A 16854-nucleotide genomic window follows, 5' to 3' on the forward strand; every position below is an offset into this window, starting at 1 on the left:
TATGCAGCTGGAGCCATGGGATTCTTTTTGGTTGGTGGTTTAGTCCCAGGGAGCTCTGGGGGTAGTGGTTGGTTCATATTGCTATTTCTCCTATGAGACTGCAAACTCCTTCAGTTCCTTGGGTCTCATACGTGTTTTTAACTGACTTTATTTTAGGGCAGTTTTAGATTCATAGAAGCATTGAGAGAGAGGCACAGAGACATTCCCTGGGCCCATCTGGTCAACACCCTCCACCAGAATGGGGCATCTGTAGCATGGACAATCATTGCCCTCGCTCGGTCTGCAGCCTACACAGCATTCATGCTTTGAGCTCCATGTTCTGGGTTCACAGATGCATGTCTTCTACAATGTATACAGACCAGCTTCACTGACCTCAGATACCCCGTGCTCCACCTTGTCCATATTTTCTCAAAGTGTTTCAAAGCCCCCAGATTCAATAGGTCCCACGAGTTCTGATTTGACATTCATGGGTTCAAAGTGCAGGCAGATGGTGGAACCTGTGGAAGGTCATCAGACACACAACCTGGTGGTTGCAGCAGAAGTCACCAGGCAAGTAGGTACACAAACAATGTCAGCTACTGATTTCCTCATCCTGCCTTCCCCACAACCTTGGCCAAGAGCCATGCTCCAAGGGGCTCACTGAGGGAGAAGAGACTCTGGGACATTCCATGTCACTCTTGGCTAAGTGGAACACCCACAATGCAAATTCCTCAGCCCAGGACCTGCTTTATGCGTTCACCCTTGTTAACCAAACTGATCACAGGGTACACATGACATGATTTCATGCAGTCAGGAAGAAAAGTGAAATCATGATACTTGCACAGAAACAGAAGGAACTAGAAATCATTGTTAAGCAAAATGAACCAGAATCAAAAAGGGAGGTGTGTGTGTGTGTATCTGTATGAATGTATGTATATGGTGTGTGTGTTCATGTGCTGTGTGGTGTATGTGTGTGAATGCAAGTATGTGGTGTGTGTGCATGTGTATGTGTGGTGTATGTGTATATGTGTGAATGAATGTATGTAGGATGTATGTGACTGTGTGGGGGTAAGTGTGGTGTGTGTATGTGTGAGACTATATGTGGTGTGTGTGCATGTGTATGTGTAGTGTATGTGTGTGAATGTATGTATGTGGCATATATGTGTGTGAGTGTTTTTGTGGGGGCATGTTTAAGTGTGTGTGTTTGGTATTTGTGTGGTGCGTGTATGTTTATGTGTGTGGTGTGTGTATATGTGTGAATGTATGTATGTAGTATGTGTGTGTGTGCATGTTTGTGTAGGGGTATGTGTGTGTGTGTGACCTTATTAGCAGAGAACGCAGAGGACTTTCTTCCTGTATCCCAAGAAAATAACTGTTGGCCATGTTTCTGTTTTGTCTGTTGGGTTCTTAGGTTACAAGTGTGTAAAACCTCATCTTACTTTCAATTGCATTTCAGTCATTGGGCACAAGCTGTTTTTACAGCCAACTTGTTTTGGTAAATATTACTTCTGGATTTCTTACCACCACATAAATTATAGAGGTATGAAATAATAATAATAATAATAATAATATGAAGAAGAGAAGAAATGATAATAAACTAATGATAAGAAATAATATGAAATAATAAGAATATGAAATAATAATATAAGAAATAATATGAAATATGAAATGATAATAAAATAAGAAATAATATTAAATAATATGATATAATAATATAGTAAATGATAATGTGAAATAATAAAATAATAATTATTAATAAGTATTATTATAAGCATTAAAGCACCAGCATGGGGCAGGTACCATTCCTCTATGGTAATTTCTCTAGTTCTTTACTAAGAACTGTGAGATATCACTTGCCATGTTCTTTTTTTTATTTATTTTTCTTATTTTTTATTTTTTTCGAGACAGGGTTTCTCTGTATAGCCCTGGCTGTCCTGAAACTCACTTTGTAGACCAGGCTGGCCTAGAACTCAGAAATCCGCCTGCCTCTAGCTCCCAAGTGCTGGGATTAAAGGCGTGTGCCACCACACCCAGCTCACTTGCCATATTCTGCCCAGGCTGCTCACACTCTCAGGCTCGCCCTCCTGGCCATGCTCTCCCAATCCATCCACCCATGGGACCTTTTTCCTGCTTCTTCTTCCCTCTCCGTCATGGTCTCTTCCAAAGACACCAAGGCCAGGAACTGAAATGCCATCAACCTTTCTTCTTGCCAGCTGCAGGCATTAGATGTGTTTACTGATTGATCACAGGAGGTAGGAATGATGTAATCATAATCCCCCAAATTATCATAAAATATGGGTCCAGAGGCGAGGATCTGGTATTAGATCAAATGTTACTCATACTGTTTCCTCTCAGGCTGAACATCTGAACCCTAGAAAATAACAGTCCTTTTAGGCAAGGCTACATCAAGCTAAACATATGGATAGACTTATAGATGGATAGATGGATAGATAGATAGATAGATAGATTTATATATATACATATATGTGTATATGTATATATAAATTTTTAGATATATAGATTTTGTATATAGATTTATAGATATATAGATTTATAGATAATATATAGATATATAGATGATATATTTATTGATATATGGATAGATAAATAGGTGTATAAATATATACAAATATATAGATATGTAGATATATAGATTTATAGGTGATATATATAGATGTATAGATTGAAGATAAATAGATGATATATAGATATATAGATGAATAGATAGATATAGAAATATGTAGATCGATATATCCATATATTGTTGTAGGTTGAAATGTTACATAAGTACAGGTCACTGTACTGACTTAAGGGGGTGAAGAGGATGGCAACGCGATAGGAAGAACAAAACTGTGACCTAACCTGGACACTTCAGACCTCCCAGCCAAAAACCAAGGAGCATCCAGGGGCTGACTCATTGCCCCGGGCACATATGTAGCAGAGGACTGCCTTGTCTCTCTGTCCACAATGGGACAGAAACAGGATGTACTTAAATAAATATAAAAAATTATTTTAAAAAGGAAAAATGAAACATAATTGAATATATAGATGTGTGTGTGTGTGTGTGTGTGTGTGTGAGCATAGAGAGAGAGAAGCTATCTGGCAGGAAAAAAATGGCATTAATACAATACTCTTTGACCTGGATCCTGTGTGCAATATCAGTTGCTGTAACCTGTAACATGACACACAACTACAGCCAATGGCTTGTGTCACAATCATCTGAGCTGACTAAACCCTGAAGGTGCATTGGACATATCTCCAAAGTAAGAAACTCAATATTGCTTGGACCAAGCTAAAGTCCCCAATTTACATATCTATCAATCTGGTCTGACTTCATGCACAAGACATGAATAAATACATGCTAGAAAATTTCAAAGTCGCTCACCCTATCACCATCAGGTCTTTTTTTTTTTTTTTTTTTTTTTTTTTAATGGTGACTCCAAGGTTAGTGATAAAAACAGGTGTCTCACAAAAAGGACCTCTTTCAAAAAGTGCCTCGCTTGGCTACCCATCCAGTTTAAGGAGAAAGAACAACCTTGGGATTAATCACACATCGGGTTAAAGTTAAACTGAAAAATTACCATGCCATGACATTGGTACTCGATAATGTAATAAGGACCAACATTTATCACTCTCTTGTTAATGACTCTGAGCTCATTTATATTGTCAAACAAGGTCTTAAATATTCCAACAAAGCTAAATTACAAGAAAAACACTCTAACCCCAAATGTATGGAGATGACAGAGTTCCTTAAAGAGGAAATGACCAAATCACTTAGAGAAATCCAGGAAAACAGAAAAAAATTGGAGGAAATCAATAAATTCCACAAAGAAGGCCAGGAAAACACAAACCAAAAAATAGAGGAAGCCAAAATTCCTATAAATAAAGCCAAGAAAGAACTTACCAATGTGTGAAGTAAACAAAACTATTCAATACAAAAATTAGAAATAGAAGCAAAAAAGAAAACTAAAACTTAGGAAATAATGGAAATAAAAATTTAGGACTGCAAAAAGGAACTACAGAGGCAAAGTTCACCCACAGAACACAGACATGGAAGAAAAATCTCAATCATTGAATAAGCAATATAAGGAATGGGTAAATCAGACAATGAAAATATTAAGTCTAAATCTTCCTGATATAAAATATCATGGAAATCCAGGACACTGTAAAACGACTAAACATAAGAATACTTAGGAAGAGAGGATGGAGAATCCTCCCTCAAAGTCTCAGAAAGTATTGACAACCAAATCATAGAAGAAAAACTTCCTAACATAAAGAAAACACAAGAATCATCAAAACACCAAACAGAAGGGACCAAAAAATAAAGTTTCTTCTCTGTGTAATAATCAAAACATACAGTTCAAGGAAAGAATACTAAAAGCTTCGAAGGTAAAAAGCCAGAAAAAGCAAAAAGGAAGATCTATTAAGATCGCAGATGTCTTCTCCTTGGAGTCTGTAGATGCCAGAAGGGTTTGTACACATGTGCCGCAGAAACAATAGATGCCTGGATTTGTACACATGTGCCGCAGAAACAACAGATGCCTGGATTTTAATATGTAAAAAAATGACTATACTGTAAATGGAAAAAATTAAGATAGTCCATGATAAACTCAAATTTAAACAACCTCTCACTAAACATACAGACCTACACAAAGAGATAGAGGTAGAATCTAACCCGAGGAAGTTAAGGACACACATGAAAACATGGATAGTAAATAATCTCTTACTGTCTACAAAAGAAGGGAAAGCACACACACACCCCAACACCAACACCACCCCCAGTGGCAACAACAACAGCAACAAAATACAAGGAGTAAGCAATCACCATTTATTGACTCATTCAATAGAAATAAGTTTTGATTTGGGAGAAAATGTAGCTGTCAGTTGGCCCAGGACTTTGAGGTTTTTGTGTTTGAAAGCTATACAACTTTCTCTTTCAGGTTGGGTGTGGGCGGGGAGGTTTTGAAGGTAAACTTCTGAGTATACTTTTGTGTCTCTCACTGATCAGTAGTGACTTAATTCCAATAAATTCTTTTTTCTTTTTTCCTTTTTTTGTTTTCCCAGACAGGGTTTCTCTGTGTAGCCCTGGCTGTCCTGGAACACACTCTAGGCTTGCTGGGCCTCAAACTCAGAAATCTGCCTGCATCCACCTCCTGAGTGCTAGGATTAAAGGAGTGCACCACCACCACCCAGCCCAATAAATTCCTATCCTTTGCATTGTCCTGGAGTGTGAGTTGTGTTGAACCTGACTGGACCCAACAATGTAAAGGCTTTACCACACTGCTGACATTCATAGCATCTGTCACCAGTACGAATAGTCTCATATAAAGAAGAATATCCATAAAAAGAAGCTCAATGAAAAAGCTTCACCATACTAAATAGATTCACAATGTTTCTACCCAGCTCAAATTCTTCCATGATGAAGATGACTACAAAATTGTGCAAAGGCTTTCCCATATTAAATATACTCAGAGGGTTTCTCCCTCAGCCTTTCAATGGCTAGGAACAGATCTCATGACCAAACCAACTCTCAGAAAAGCAAACATTTAAATTGGGGTTTCTCTGCCTTGCAGTTTGTCTTGTGTATGCCTAAAGAACTATGACATGCAAAGGCTTTACTACGTTCATAACATGAACGTGGGTTCTCACTTGTATGTGATCTTTTATGTCATCGTAGATGACCGTGACATCAAATGCTTTACAACACCGATTACCTTCCTAGGGTTTCTGTCTTCTATGTGTTCTTTAAAAATAATGGAGACTATAGAGTTGTAAAAAGTCTTTACCACACTGATTATTTTCATGAGGTTTCTTTCCAGTGTGGAATCTTTTATGTTTTGAAGATGAGTGGGATATACACAGGCACACTGAGTACATTCATAAGGTTTCTATCTAATATGGGTTCTTTTATGATTATAGAGACAATAACTTTGTGAAAAGGCTTTTATTACATTGATTACATTTCTAAGGTTTCTCTCCATTATGGGTTCTTTTATGATATTGGAGACCATTGTGACTTGCAAAGTCTTTACCATATTGATTACATTCATAGGATTTCTCTCCAGTATGTTTAGTTTTATGACGTTGGAGATGACTGTGACATGCAAAGGCTTTACCAATTACATTCATAGGGTTTCTCTCCAGTATGTGTTCTCTTATGACACTGGAGATGACTGGGTCTTGCAAAGGCTTTACCATGTTGATTACATTCTTAGGGTTTCTCTCCAGTATGTGTTCTTTTATGATATTGAAGATGACTGTGTTGTGAAAAGGCTTTACCACATTGAATACATTCATAGGGTTTCTCTCCAGTATGTGTTCTTTTATGACATTGGAGATGACTGTGACGTGCAAAGGCTTTACCACATTGATTACATTCATAGGGTTTCTCTCCAGTATGTGTTCTTTTATGACATTGGAAACTACTGAGTAGTGCAAAGGCTTTACCACATTGATTACATTCATAGGGTTTCTCTCCAGTATGTGTTCTTTTATGATATTGGAGACTAATGAGTTGTGCAAAGGCTTTACCACATTGATTACATTCATAGGGTTTCTCTCCAGTATGTGTTCTTTTATGATATTGGAGCCCATTGTGACTTGCAAAGGCTTTACCACATTGATTACATTTATAGGGTTTCTCTCCAGTATGTGTTCTTTTATGACAGTGGAGACTACTGGGTTGTGCAAAGGCTTTACCACATTGATTACATTCATAGGGTTTCTCTCCAGTATGTGTTCTTTTATGACATTGGAAACTACTGAGTAGTGCAAAGGCTTTACCACATTGATTACATTTATAGGGTTTCTCTCCAGTATGTGTTCTTTTATGACATTGGAGATGACTGTGACCTGCAAAGGCTTTACCACATTGATTACATTCATAGGGTTTCTCTCCAGTATGTGTTCTGTGATGACATTTTAAACTACTGAGTTGTGCAAAGGCTTTACCACATTGATTACATTCATAGGGTTTCTCTCCAGTATGTGTTCTTTTATGACGTAGGAGAAGACTGTGTTGTGAAAAGGCTTTACCACATTGATTACATTCATAGGGTTTCTCTCCAGTATGTGTTCTTTTATGACGTTGGAGATGACTGTGTTGTGAAAAGGCTTTCCCACATTGATTACATTCATAGGGTTTCTCTACAGTAGTTGTCCTTCTATGACGTTGGAGATGACTGCATTTTTTAAAGGCTTGACCACATTGATGACATTCATAAGGTTTCTCTCCAGTATGGGTTTTTTTATGATATTGAAGATGACTGGGTGTTGGAAAGGCTTTACCACATTGATTATGTTCATGTGTTTTCTCGCCAATTTTTCTTCTTATACGACATTGGAGATGACTGGGACATGAAAAGGCTTTAGAACGTTCATTACATTCATAGAGTTTCTCTCCACTATGATTACTTACATACCTGCAATGAAAATTGCACATGTGATATGTTTACTACATTAATTTCCCTGTTCAATCATTTCATCAAGATGAATAAAGTTTACAAATTGGTCTACTTATAAAGATGGACCAGATCATCTGCTTCTATCAATTTATATGTTCATGGTGTTCTCCCTCATTATGGGTTGTTTTGCATCTTTCGAGATAACTGTGATGGTTATTACATGGCTGACATTTATAACATCCTTTTTATATGGGATATTTATATGATGTATTTCATCTATGAGGAAAATGGAACAACTCAGAGCTTTATAACACTAATTGCTTTCATAATTTTTCATGTAGCATGAATTATACCACATTTGACTGTGAACCAGGACAAACAAAAGAATTTCCAAATTCCTAGTACCCATAAAGATTTTCTACAGTGTGAGTGTGGCGAAGTTCCCAGTAAAATTAGAAAACCAATTGATTGCAACTTTTCTCATATTCAGAATGTCTACCAAAGGATAATCTGACATATTTTCTCACTGTTCTGGGATAGAAAGCAGTACATTGCTTCTTTCAATATCCCTATGCTCACATGGCTTTCATCCATTGTGACACATGATATATACATTAAAAGAAAAATAACAGATGAAAGGTTTCCACATTGCATTCACACTGTTTGACTTTTTGTTCCTCATAGACATGTAATACATGAATTAAGGTTTCTCCTATGACAATACTCTTGACTCTCATAAACTGTACCCTAAACAAATGATCAATTTCACTATAAGAGTATGAGTATCACCAACTTTCCCATGGATTATTTGCTTATCGGAAGGTTTTGGATATATATTTATCACTATTCGATGTGCAATATCTAAGTCTTATAAGTCTATACACATTGTCAGATCAGTATAGCTCTAATAGAGCTACAAATCGAATAAAGGTATCTCTTAGGGCAATGTTTCCTTGTCTTTTTTTTTTTTTTTTAAAAAGAGGAATGCTTTGATAGATAAATCAGAAAACTACATCGAGGCAGTACATTTTTTTAAGAATATTATAATTAGGGCTGGCGAGATGGCTCAGTGGTTAAGAGCACAGACTGCTCTTCCAAAGGTCTTGAGTTCAAATCCTGGAACCACATGGTGGCTCACAACCATCAGTAACAAAATCTGATGCCCTCTTCTGGAGTATCTGAGGACAGCTACAGTGTACTTACATATAATAAATAAATAAATCTTAAAAAAAAAAAGAATATTGTAATTATAGTTACTCTTGAAGTGTTGACATTTTACACTCCCGCTTTTCTTTAGAGCTTCCATAACATAGTAAAATTTCTTCAGAGGCATATTTGCATCAGCTTGCACATGAAAATTACCTTTCATTTCTTCTTGAACTTTGACAATGTCCTTCAATATGTTGGTTTTCCCAAGTGTAGCCTAAAAGACAGTACCAGAAAAATGAATGATGCAGTATTGGAAATAAGGCAAAATTCAAGGTACTGTGAATTTTCACATCACTGGACACTATTTATTCAGCTCAGTCTTCCTTGTTCTCAATTGAAATAACAGAGCATCATCACTCACCAAGAGACACATCTTCCCACTATTATGAAAAGCAAAAGAAAATTCACAGTCATACCTATAACAGTGAGGTTCCAGTAGGTCTCCAGCATCACATCTTTGTAGAGACTCTTCTGGGAAGGATCCAGCAAATTCCACTCTTCCCCAGTGAAGTTCACATGCACATCATCATAAGTCACTGCATCCTAAAATATCCCATACATGTGTACATCACAAAGCATGGTACTGACATCACTGTAAAGTAAATGTACGCTTCCTTGACCACATATTCATGTAATTCTGGTGCTTCCTCCACTGACTTCCGGAAACAGAAGTTATAATCTAAGTACCATAACATTTTAAAGGAAATTGAGTTGAAGGTTCACCTGTGTTGCTTTTGAACATTTTAAATAAATAGGAAAAAGTCTTTTGAGAGGAATTTCAATTGAGAGAGAGATGTAGGGTGAAACAGATCAACAGTACTGAGGACACATCCCAGAAATTATAAGAAGAATCACTAACAAGAAAAATCATTGACAAGCAGGGTGTATTTGTTCATGTCTTTAATCCTAGAGTCATGGGCAGGTATACGTCATTAAGCTGGATCCCAGTCTATTTTATGTAACACATTCCAGGACTGCAAAAGTTACATATTAAGACCCTTACACCACTGCAAAAATCAACCACGGAGACAAAAATGATAGAAAGAACTCAGTTGTTTACTACAGTTCCTACAAAGAAGTATACATTCCCTGCACTTCTGTACTCATCTAGCAGAAACAGGAAGTGTACCGCTTTAAACTGCAACATTAGTAAAACTTTATTAGCAATCAAGGCACATTTAATGGACCAATGGACAGATGAAAATATTAGTAATATAAGTGTTGAACATAAAAAGCAACATGAGGCATGAGAGAGCGCTAATTCAGCCATGGAAAGCTCTTGCTGGTCTTCCAGATAACAGTGGTCAGTTACTAGCATCTACGTGACCCATGGCTTTATGAACAGGAGTTCTGAGTCCACCTTCCGCCAACACTAAAGATGAGGCGCACATGATATTCATATATACACACACACACACAGGCAAAACACTCCTATTTATTTAAAAAATTCAAAACAAACACAAGAGTTTGAGGAAACGTCAACACCCAGAATCCAATGACTAGAACCCTCAGGCAGTATTGATGTCATGAGCATATGCCATCCTAAACAATAGACTATAAACTATGTGCCCAGGGGATAGACAGAGGGCCCCAACCGTGCTCAAAGGAAAAACAGAAGAGATTGGGAGGAGGAAGTCTGTGAAGGCAGGGACCTAGAGTAGGGACAGTGATCAGAGTGATAATGAATATCTAAATTATAAGATAAACAGAAATGGAAAGAAAGAAAAATGAAAATTTTGAGTGAATATACACTTTCATCTTCCTCAAGATGAATCTAGAAAGGCTCCTGCACTGTTCAAATGTCTAAAGTCTCTGCTGACATTCAAGACAATATCTTGACAGCCATATCTTGCGAAATCAGAAAGCAAGTTATATCTTTCCAACATAAAATGGCACTGCCACAACCTGTGGTCACAAAATGCAACTCAGGCATCAACCTCACTTCTTAAATGCGAGGAACTTTCACAGAATCTTCCCTGGAATCCTGACTTTGTCAAAAGATGGCTGGAGTGGTGCTAAACTGAAACCATAGAGAAAGAATCTATGACCATGGTATTTTCATCTTTCATCTTTCAGTTTCCAGAAGCGGCACAATGTGGATGATCCTGTGAAGTATGGCTTCTAAATTAATGGACGCTGCATCCCTTGGACCACATTTGCAGCAGGTTTTGTTTAAGGTTCCATCCTGGGATGAGGAAACATTTTGAATACTCCTCCCATTAATTTAAAACACAGCAAGCAGGAGGAAGTGCTACACTTAGGGTACCTTCATAGGCACATACCCACAAGGGCATTTGCTCCACTAAGTTCATAGCCACTTTATTCATAACAGTTAGAAACAGAAAATAATGCAGATGTTTCTCAACTGAAATGTGGACACAAAAACCATGTTTCATTTACAAAATGGAGTGCTACTCAGGTATGAAAAACAAGGACATCATGAATTTTGCTGAGAAATGGGTACAACTAGAAACTAATATCTGGAATGAGGTAACTCAGGCCCAAAAGGACATGCATGTACGTACTCACTTACAAGTGAATAATAACCATAAGTACAGGATACCCACACTGCACTTCATAGACGGAAAGACACTAAACAAGACAAGGCACAAATGAGCATGGTTAAATCTCACTCAGAAGGAGGTATGAAAGAGACAGAAGAGGCAGATGGAAGGGAGATAAATGGATGGGACAGTAGGTAAGAAAGCAGAAGGGGAGTGTTAGGAATAGATGAGAGACAAGGGAAGGCCTGAGAGCCAGGAAAATGAAATGAAATCAGCAGATGCTGGGAGGGATGGGGTTAGGGTGGGGGCATCTGTTGAATATGCCTGAGACTATGAATGGGAGGGCACAAATGCGGCTCGGGAGGTGATCTTAGCTGAGATAGATGGCATTGAGTTATGGACCATGAAGAAGTGACATCTTGCAGTCAGGCAGAACCTCCAGTGAAGTGTTCAGTACACCAAGAAAACCAAAAACCTTTCCTCCCAAAATTTGTTCTGTCTGCAAGTAAGGCAGGCACAAAGTTGAAACAGAGACTGAGGGAATGTCCAAACTATACCCTGCTCAACTGGTAACCCATCCCATGGGCAAGCACCAAGGCTGGCATTACTGAGGATAATTTGTTATACTTGCAGATAGTAGCTTAGCATCATTGTCCTCTGAGCGTCTCCATCCAGCATCTGACTGAAACATATGCAGAGACCCATAGCCTAACATTGGACAGGACTCAGGGAGTATTTTAAAAGAATTAGGGAAAGAATTGCCAGCCTCTGAAGGAATAGGAAGTCCATGAGAAGACCCTCAGAGTCAACTAACCCAGAACCTAGGAGACTCTCAGAGATGGAGCCACCAACCAATGAGCACACACAGGCTGGGACGGTGCCGCAGACCCTCAGTGTCCCTTTGTCTGCATGAAACGGGTCTCTGGTCACAGGTGAGCAAGGAGTTGGCAGGAATTGAATGACAGACTGATGCACACAAGAGAGGTTGTGTAGAATCGGAATGTAATTTGTCAAATTGAGCAACAAACTTTTTATACAGAAGAAAATAGGGAAGTTAGGTGACACATCGGCAAGGTACAAATGAGGTTACTGGATGCTTAATGACTCTTACACAAAACAGAGGAATGTAAACACAAAGACTGGCAGGAACTAGGCAATAAAATAACTGAGACAAAGTCAGCCCTATCTAAGGTCAGCTATAGTCTTAGAAGCCAGATGTGAGGTCTTTACACTCCTAGGGAAGGGCTTTCACACCCAAGTCATGGTTCTAATTAGGGAGTTCCGTTCTAGCTAACCATCTCATGAATAATGCAATACTCTAAAACCACAGCCTGATCTACTTCCTAAACCATTGTAAATTCCTGTATATGGGAGTGACTTGGCTTTTATTCTAAGTGATAGTGTAATACCAGAGGCAATTCTGAATGTCACTGAATAGGCAACATTCTTACTGAATTCCAAGCCCATGGTCAGCTCAAGGACTTTCTAGGACGTTGGAACACTGGTGAAGGCTTAGTTATGTCAGAATTCAATCTTAAAAGGCACTTATAATAAGATAATACTAAAAGAAAGCACGTGGATCCATACACCAGACTAACTCGGGAATAGGGTATGAGTATATGGGTTAATGAGAACGCCAAAATTCCAGGAGGTGAGCTTCCATGAAACTCTGCCTCTTGAGCGCTTCCAGGCCTCTCAGCCTGCCAAGAAGACTTCACCAGCGTGTGCGTGGCAGCACAGAGGCCCACACCATATATGTAGTGGATGTGCTGCTCAGTCTTCATGGGGTCCCCAACATCCAGAGCGGGACATGTCCCTTAAGCTGTTCCTGTCTGTGCAAACTGTTTCCCTAACTGGGCTGCCTTGTCTGACCTCAGTGGGAACAGATGTGTCTAACCCTGCAGAGACTTGACATGTCATAGTTGGGGGATACTTAAGAGGTTCCCAGCCTCCCTGGGGAGATAAAAGGGAGTCAGTGATGAGGGACTGTGGAAGGTGGAATGGGATGGGCGTACCGATTAGAATGTAAATTGAATAAAGAAATAGGAAGATTGAACAAATACTTATCAATAGAATAAAAATATTCAAATCAGGCAATAATTTTTACTCAATACTCAATAATATCTCAGGGCATAAGCCAAGTACAAAAGTTTGTTTTTTTTTTTTTTTTGGCAAAAATATCACAAAAATGACCTCTTCCTAAAGTTTTCAGTCTATTTTCCACTGAAATAGTATGACCTCAACTTCGTGTGGCTGCATTACTGTCAACACTCCAATCTTCCAGACCCTATGGGAAGAACCGATAAAGCTCCATGTACAGCTTTCTATGACTTTTACCATCTCAATTTCTGATATTTTCCATAATCCTTAAAAAGAGACCATAGATTCTGTCCAGCAGCAAAATCAGCTTTTGAAACAATTGCTGTTGTTGTTGTTGTTCTACCTTGCAACTCTGCTGCTGTGATGGTTTCCTCTGAGCAGAAGCATCTCAGGTAATAAATGTTTGTTTTACATGGTTCTGTCGGATCACAGCCCACCATACTGGGAGCTCAGACTAGAAACTGAAGCTAGAAAATGAAGGCAAAAACATTTGACAAACACTACTTCCTGCTTTGCTTTCTTGCTTGGTCACTCTCTCATGCTCTGTAGCCTCCCTCAGCCTTGAAGCAGGCTGATCCAGACTTTGACCTTGCTGCCACTAAGAAGGAGATTACCTAGTGTCTTAGTCAGGGTTTCTATTCCTAAACAAACATCATGACCAAGAAGCAAGTTGGGGAGGAAAGGGTTTATTCGACTTACACTTCCATACTGCTGTTCATCACCAAGGAAGTCAGGACTGGAACTCAAGCAGGTCAGAAAGCAGGAGCTGATGCAGAGGCCATGGAGGGATGTTCATTACTGGCTTACCACCCCTGGCTTGCTCAGCCTGCTCTCTTATAGAATCAAGACTACCAGCCCAGAGATGGTCCCACCCACAAGGGGCCTTTCCCCCTTGATCACTAATTGAGAAAATGCCTTACAGTTGGATCTCATGGAGGCATTTCCTCAACTGAAGCTCCTTTCTCTGTGATAACTCCAGCTGTGTCAAGTTGACACATAAAACCAGCCAGTTCACCTAGGGTAGAGCCTTCTGACCTTGATGGCTCTATTTGCTCTTCTCCAAGACGCTGCCTCCTGTTGAAAGGTCCTTGAGATGTTCTGGAGACAAGCCCTGTAGATCGCCAATGAACTGGCTCCAGGCACCAAGAATGGGCTGGCAGATGATGGGCCTACCCTCTTTATAAGCATGGACTCTCAGTAAACTTCAGAGGCTTTGAACAGAAAGGTTTGTCTTGGCCTTGTTCTTTCTGTCTGGTCTCTTTCAGCCCCAGCCCGCCTTTCAGGGGAACCCAGTTCACATGGCCACAGGCAGCTACAATGCTCACCTAGTTCTCTCATCCAACCCATGACCACTTGCTTCCCAATATTGCCATCCTTCATGGAAGAGTCTTCCTATATCAATTATCAACACTATCTCTCAGAGACATAGAAACCAGCCATTCTGATGAGGGCACACCTGCAACTGAAGCTCCTTCAGATGACTGTAGTCAGAAATGTTGAGTTAAAGCAACTATGACACAGAGACAATAATGAATGAGAAAGTTGTAAAATTCCAAAACCAATAATCTAACCATATCAATTACAGGACCCCTGCCACCACATGAGGGAGTTGGAGTAGTGTCTGAGCCAGGATAAAATGGGAAGGGCTCCTTGCTCAGAGCATGGGAAGATATATTGGAATGGGGAGAAGAGAGGCTGCACAGCCCTGGGGTGAGGTGTCCTTAACCCTGGATTCCCAGGCCAGGGAGACCAAAGAGGTGGCCAAACAGCTGGAAGGTGAATGGAGGAGCAGATTGCCCACAGACCTGGAAATAAGACTGCTGGTCTAAGGAAGAGATGCTAACTTTGCTGGAAGGGATGAAAAACAACCTCCCATATACTGATAGCTCCAAGTTCAAAACTACAGAGTCACATATAGACTGAGAACAGGGTTGTTTAGAAGGGGGCAAAAATGAGGTCTTTGTCCTTTCCGCCCTGTTTTGCAGAGTCTGATTTTGCCCTGAATGCAGTCATAAAGAGCTCTCTGTCAGGGGCAATTTAATGGGTACAGGTCCTCTTGATAAGAAGGATTTAACCCAAGGTGCAGGGTGAGTAACTATATCAATTGGGATAGAAGCAGTCTCACTTTTCTCTCTCAGTAAGAGAACACTAAAGTGCCACACACATAATAGAGGGCCACGAGGGGGCGGTGAAAGCTAAGCAGCAGATTCCTCCACTTATACAGAGGAGAAAATGAAGACAGGATGGCAGCTGTGAGCCATGGAGCAGGGTTCCAAGACTACTGTAACTTCCCAGAAATTAAGGCCAGGGGCACACGACCCCTGTTCCAGGGCCTGGAACATCTTCCTAGCCCTTTGTAGCTAGGACTCTCCAGCATTTCCACTTCACTGGAGTTCCACATTCACTATGTTCATCTCACTCCACAAGTACTCAAGAAAAATCAAAAAACCAAGGTACACAGACACATTTCTGACAGACAGGTCACGGACACAAAGAACAGCAATGACACATCCTAACAGCTGTCTTTCAAACCTTCAGATGGGAGTCCTGAGGGTCTTGGGGTTCCAGTCAAAGCATCAAGGTTTTATGCCTAACTCACAGAAACTGCAATGACCAGCACAGAGCCTATTGCAATGCAAACACACAGAGGCCTTTTTTATGAGCTCAGTAACAAGGACTCTCCGCAGTCAAACTCCCATTAGGTACAAACTGAGAGATCAAGTCTAGAGGTTTTGAGTATTTATTGTAGTTACACCAACATTGGGGGGTTTACAAAAATAGAGAGCTGCTATAGCTGGTGGTCCATGTATATAAAGCACGCCTGACAACAGACACAGGGGATGGAGGCAGGAAATGACATAAGCAGTTGCTAAGTCCCAAAGAGCAGGACATGAAATTACCTTGCATACAAATCAGCATTGTAATATTTTAAAAACTGTATGTCTGGCATAATGTGCAGGAACCAAGCAAGGGGGGGGGAAATCTGACAACCATGATGGGTAAGCTGGTTTTGGTTTTGTTTTCTATAGGAGGTCTTAGTTATCTCTATGTAGCTTGACCCTGCTGATGTACCTTAACTGGCTGTTGATAAGGGGATTTTGTCATGGGATTTTTGCTGGAATGTACAAATGTACATTCTCAAAAAGCAAACTGTTTGAGCTTGAAAAACTCATCTCTGATCCTGAGTCCCTGATTATCGACAGAAACTCCTGGTTAACCACAACCATGCCTGTCTGTAGACTAGACTTTGTCCAAAGACCTACCTCACTATCTGTTACTGCAGACCCTAATATCAGCTGCCCTTAACACTGGAAAAGAATGACAGTGGAAATTTCCTCTCCTCCTGTGCAAGACTCCTATAGATACCGTAGACAATCCCCACCTGTCCATCCATTCCTGCCTCATCCCTGTGTCTCAGCCCCCACTTGGGCAGATACTCCCTGTTCAACCACATTCCATGCCTGAAAGGACACAAGGTAAGCTTCCATAGATCAACTTCATGATTGATTTCTTACCCCAGATTCAATTTTCCCAGTTGTTCCAACATTGTATTAAACACCATGGGCTGCTTGACCTCTGTCCTGACTATGGCTCCTTGTGGATTACTAAGATCTTCTGTTCCTGCCTGCCTCTTCTCCCAGCTTTTAATATCACAAAGC

At 39.9% G+C, this 16854-nt stretch overlaps 1 protein-coding gene across 1 annotated transcript in view; it reads right to left on the minus strand.

The window, feature by feature from the left end:
* The window catches only part of LOC147001206 (zinc finger protein 124-like), a 60590-nt gene that overhangs the window by 19194 nt on the left and 24542 nt on the right, over positions 1-16854 (minus strand). The window contains exons 2-3 of the mRNA XM_085830125.1: positions 9008-9134; positions 8745-8805 (exon numbers count right to left, since the gene is read on the minus strand). Coding sequence (XP_085686251.1) covers positions 8745-8805; positions 9008-9134 — 188 coding nt within the window. The remainder of the gene's footprint in view (positions 1-8744; positions 8806-9007; positions 9135-16854) is intronic.

Source organism: Mus caroli, unplaced genomic scaffold, assembly GCF_978045245.1.
Source record: "Mus caroli unplaced genomic scaffold, Mus_caroli_1 scaffold_14, whole genome shotgun sequence".
Classification (NCBI taxonomy): Eukaryota; Metazoa; Chordata; class Mammalia; order Rodentia; family Muridae; genus Mus; species Mus caroli.